This window comes from Lupinus angustifolius, chromosome LG04 (genome assembly GCF_001865875.1).
Source record: "Lupinus angustifolius cultivar Tanjil chromosome LG04, LupAngTanjil_v1.0, whole genome shotgun sequence".
NCBI classification, from domain to species: Eukaryota; Viridiplantae; Streptophyta; class Magnoliopsida; order Fabales; family Fabaceae; genus Lupinus; species Lupinus angustifolius.
The window spans coordinates 23,577,541-23,582,833 of record NC_032012.1 but is presented as its reverse complement, the minus strand read 5'-3'; the positions used below and the strand labels follow the sequence as shown (position 1 = coordinate 23,582,833).

General features: G+C 33.2%; 2 protein-coding genes across 5 annotated transcripts; one reads left to right on the top strand and one right to left on the bottom strand.

The window, feature by feature from the left end:
• LOC109344885 lies at nucleotides 307-1,027 on the bottom strand. Its single transcript, XM_019583610.1, has one exon. It carries the CDS (start codon nucleotides 922-924, stop codon nucleotides 475-477), a length of 450 nt encoding a protein of 149 aa, XP_019439155.1. The 5' UTR covers nucleotides 925-1,027; the 3' UTR covers nucleotides 307-474.
• LOC109346351 lies at nucleotides 2,937-4,777 on the top strand. 4 transcript variants are annotated; one of them, XM_019585861.1, is made up of 4 exons: nucleotides 2,937-3,715; nucleotides 3,746-3,875; nucleotides 3,998-4,075; nucleotides 4,411-4,777. In XM_019585861.1, the coding sequence occupies exons 1-4, from the start codon at nucleotides 3,186-3,188 to the stop codon at nucleotides 4,414-4,416; spliced, it is 744 nt and encodes a 247-aa protein (XP_019441406.1). In that variant the 5' UTR covers nucleotides 2,937-3,185; the 3' UTR covers nucleotides 4,417-4,777. The 4 variants fall into 4 exon arrangements, with proteins under 4 accessions (XP_019441406.1, XP_019441407.1, XP_019441405.1 ...); XM_019585862.1 differs by having other exon boundaries at nucleotides 2,945-3,353; nucleotides 3,387-3,875; XM_019585860.1 differs by having other exon boundaries at nucleotides 2,977-3,875; nucleotides 4,411-4,419; nucleotides 4,454-4,777.

Genomic DNA, 5,293 nt, shown 5'->3' with positions numbered 1-5,293 from the left:
TTTGAATATATTTCTATACGATATATAATTTAGAAAATACAATGTTTTCTTGTGTGATTAAATGTTCTACACGTAAGGCAAGAGATTCATATAGACCTAATTTTGTTCTGAGAATTGGTATCATTCTTAGTAGTTGGTGGATCGTGACACTAGGATAAAACAATATATGTGTAGGGCTTTGTTTTAATTAACCAAATCAAAATTATTCCTTAAAAAATATATAATAACAACAAACTATGTATCATATATGGTCATTCTGTTTCTTCAGTAATAGAAATTATTTTAAGCAAAGCTCTTTGAATTATCACCTGCAAACAATTATGACAAGCAAATGAAACACTCAGAGAAAAAACAACAAATGGAAAATACAAAATGAACGCCATGGTTCCCCAAAAATTATTGCGAAGAACATAACAAATAACAAATAATGAACAAATTTGACACAGAAACAAAAGCATAAACAAAACTGAACAACTATAAAGATTCCCGCCTTTGCATTCTCATTTCCATGTAGAATCTCTCAATGAACTTCTCTGCTCTCTCATCAACTGATTCACTTGCTTCATCCCATGATTCTAACAAACCATCTTCAACAGGTGCAACTGTTATAGCCTCTCGAGTACTATATTCTTCTTCTGCGTTCAAGTTCCCCAAGCACCAATATAAATAGAAGAATGAACACATATCTTGTTCCCTTTTATTCTTGAACTGGGTTCGTTGATAATGAATGAGTGGAGTAGTTGAAGGTGAGAACTCGTACTCGCCATGAAAGTCATAGTTATAATGCCTTAGGAGTTTCAACTCCTTGTGCTTCCTAAGTTTCTTGAGCTTTGAGAATAAGGGTTTTCGCAATTTGTGGAGGAAGAGAGAGATGCTTAGGAGATTTGAGACATTGTGGAGAATGGAACATCTTTTTCTTGCCATTTTTGGATGACACTTTGTGAATGGAGATTGAAGGAAAGGTTACTAAGAAAGTAAGAATCATGTTGAGTGAAGAGTGCTTTAAAGATAGAAAAAAGGTGAAATAAAAAAGAAGGGATCAGAAGGGTGGTGGGGGAGACAAGCTGTAAAAGGCATGGTCGGTTGTGTGTTTTTACTATTGAAGTATTTGTGCAATTTGCAAACTAGCCGTTGAATCTCTCATGGCTCCTTCCCTCCAAAATATATTTTTAGTTTTTCTCCTTTAATTCTGTGACATACTTGTACATATTCTTGTACATTGAACATGTTGGTGTAATGGTGTAAAGTTCTACTAGATCTATAGAATGTTCAAAATATCAAATGTTTGATTTGCATAAGTAACATTAGTATAGATATATTTGCACTTCGAAAATGATTATTTTCTTATCAGTGGAAGTATATCTTTGATAGTAGCAAAAGAAATTCTTATATACACTTTGCTCTTCCCAGAAATTTATAAATCCTGAATATGTAATTATAGAAATTTTGTTTTCTTTCATTTATTTAAGAGAATAGAGTATCATATAAAAAAATAAATTATTTCTTCTAGTCATGATATTTTATTGTCCTGTCATGTATTCTACTTTTAAAATATTTAGAATTTTTTTATAAAATATAATTAAATATAATACATGTCGTGATTTTAATAACGCAGAAGATAACAAGATAATTTATTTATTTATTTATTTCTCATTATCTAATTTTGATTTATAAATAATACTTGGCTGATGGATTGTATGTACAATATTAACAATATGATGTTAAAGAATAGAGGACTTGGTGACTTTTCCCTGGGAAAGAGTAACGGATGTCCTAACTATGTAATTATGATAATATTAAATTAGTAAACATTGATAATATTAAATTAGTTTATTTATTCGTGAACACCATTAATATTTTTTATTATATTAACACATTAATATTATTGACTATTAAGTAAAGAAAATCATATGAATGATTGATTGATAATGATATTGAAAACTTTACATTCTGAATGCAAACATATTTAACATTGATCTGAATGAATAAAGCACCTCATGACTTCTCCCCGAATAGAGTGTCACGTATAATTACAGTATCATTATCTTCTTTAATTAACATATTATATATACAATATGAGAATAATTAATATCCTCATCTCAGGAGATAACTTATCTTCTCTAGCAAGTAAAAATGTGATATGTGCGCTGTTTTGTTTATTTTAAAAATATTTTTATAGAAAATGATAAAACATGTCATGATTTCATTGACAATAAGAAATAATTTTTCTCATTATACTAGGAGATACTTCATTCTCATACACTATTGACATTATATGATCTCAAAGAATAGAGTACTGGTGACTTCTCTCCCCAATAAATAAATCAACCATAATTATTTTTCAGAGAACGCAATATTTAGTATAAAAATTTATATATAATTAATTTATCATCTATTATTAATTGATATTAATTTTTTTGAAGAGTGAAAAGTAATTTCTGATAATAAACTAATAATACATGAAACTTATTCACTTTCATGACATGCATTTTTTTCTTTTTTTTTCTTAATCCCTTCCTTGATCCCAAGAACACAAACCCAATGGTCAGCTTAAATGTATGAGAATCTAGTATCCTCAAACATGTTCTTAATCCTATTTCTGATCAATTAGTAAAAATTGATAAAATTATGAATAATTAATTTTTTTAACTAATATAATATATTATAATTAATTTGAAACATGATTTAAGACAACAAATTCATGTCTAGTGTCACAGAGACAACATCACTGGAATAAAAAAAACATCAAACCAACGGCTTCAATCCAGTCATACGATCTAGAATCCCCTCACATCAACGGCAATGGTTAATCTCACTCATTCTCAATCACCAATTGGCCAATTCTATTCAAACATTTCAAAATTAAAGAAAATAAAATAACACCCAATGTGCATTTTAGCATCGAAGGCTCACCCTAACGCTAAAACCGCCCTCCTTCTCTTTTCCCTCACTCGTATATAAACTTCCATTTCCCGGCGAGTTTGCAACAACAACAAAAAAATCCAAAATCTATCGTAAAAAATTTATCTTTTTTCTCTCTCAATTTCCCAACAAAATTTTCAGCTCGTGAAACTTTTCTTCTATACTCGCTCTCTTTGTCTGACACATTTGCTACGTGTTATTGCTCTTGATTTCGTTTCGTGTTGAATGGTGTTTGTGAATTGTGGATTTTGAATAAGAAGACTATGGCAATGGGACCCGAGAGATCAAAGTCTCTTCACAATTTCATGTTACCTTGTTTGAAGTGGGGGAATCAGCGCCACCTCAGGTGCATGAAGGTTCCCACCGATAACGCTTCCAACGGTGGAGATCACCGATCTCCGGCTCCGTCGCGGAAAAGGGAGTTGGAGCCGGTGACTAATAATGCGACGGTGACGGTGGCGAAGCCGGGAATTGACGGTGACGATGATGGAGGGATCGATGCTGTGAGGGAGAAGCTGATGCTTGATCTGAAGACTGAGGCTCATAGGATGAAAGATGCGATTTTGGGGAAAGGGGTTGCAGAAGAGAATGGTGACGGTGACGTGGCTGTAGCGGCGGCGGCGGCGGAGGAATTGGTGGTGAGTGTCGGAGTGAGGCCGTGGAATCTGAGGACACGGCGTTCGGCGTGTCCAGAGAAAGGGTTGAAGATTGAAGAGAAAAAAACGATTTTTTCTTCCTCTTCACCGTTGAGGACTAATAATAATAATAACAACGTTGGTGGGGTTGTTATGAAGTCACCGAAATTGAGAGGAACTCCTGAGAAGATAGAAAAGGTGAAGTTTTCAGTGCCCTTATCGAGAAAGGAGATTGAAGATGATTTCATGAAGTTGTTGGGTCACCGTCCTCCTAGGAGGCCCAAGAAAAGAGCCAGAATTGTTCAGAAACAATTGGATGTAATTTGATCCCTAACCTAAAACTCATTTGATTATTAATATCATCATTCGAAGTTTCAGTTTTTATTTGTTCTTAGTATTAAAGATTGAATTTTTGAATGGTATGTTTGACTTTTATGCAGACCCTTTTCCCTGGTTTGTGGCTATCAGAGGTTACTGCTGATTCATACAAGGTTCCAGAAGCCCCTGAGACTGGCAAGGTACATATCATTATGCTTTGTAATTTTTTTGGTACACGTGTTAAAACTGAATGAAACAGTAGGTGAATTATTTAAGCAGAAAAAAACAGGGCTAATGATTTAGAAGTATAAAATTTTGGTTCTACCAGATAGAACAATTTTGCCTTGTTCTGTTCACACACCAAACACTACCGTTTGTTGTTTGGTTTGAGGTGAAAAAGGGGACATAACTAAATTTTGAGTTGTCACTTGTATGCATTTTGGTTTTATCTTTTATACTTTGTTCCATTTGCTTTGATTTTAGTTTTTATAGAGTTGTGTGTAAATTAACTGTTAAATGTGATATATTTTTTCAGAGGTAACATTGAGTGTCAATTTTAAAGGCACCTGATAGCTGACTGCAGGAAAATTCTGTGATAACAGCTAATTGGAGGGTAGAATGCATCTGAGTCTGATGTGGATATTTGATGGAAGTGTTGGTTTTTCGCAGCTTCAGCTGATGTATGCCTTAGTTGCTTGGAATGCTAATTTTGATTTAATATAGTTAATTCTTTTGTTTATAAGAATAATTCTCCAAAGAGAGAGATGATTGTGATTCATATCATACGATTCAAGGCAATACTGCAGCTAATGTACTTTCTATTCTACTTTTGCTTATAAAGCTGTGTAGTTTCAAGGACGGAGCTATAATAATATGTCAACTTTAAAATTTCATTTCAATTACTACATCATGGCAATTTTTCTGCATTTGAGTCTAATCTCTTCCCTGTGTTTAGTCTTGTTTACTCACTCTGGTGTAAATTTGACTTTATTAACTCGACTTTGTGTTTATGAGATTGCATTGGAATGTTGTCATAGAATATTGCTTCTTATACTTTTTTCTGCTTTTACCCTCCAAATTCCTATAATCAAAGGCTTTGTATGGCTCATATCATGGAATAGAAACACAGTTCATGTATTTCCTCTGTCGCATGAACTATAGCTGAGCTGTAGATACAATTGCAGTTATTTATGTTGCTCACTTGAGTTGCTATTCTCTTCGCACCAACTTTTTGTTCCATTGCAGTTGAATTTCCAGTTTATTTCAGCTGCAAAACTTGTGTGTCCAATAGCTGTTATTGGATTCACTTATACCAGATAGATGAGCTTGCAGCTAAGTACATCTTGAAAATTATTGTATGTAGGTCAATCCTCCCCGTGTATTTTGCATGATCCCACAACTACAATTGTTCGAGATGT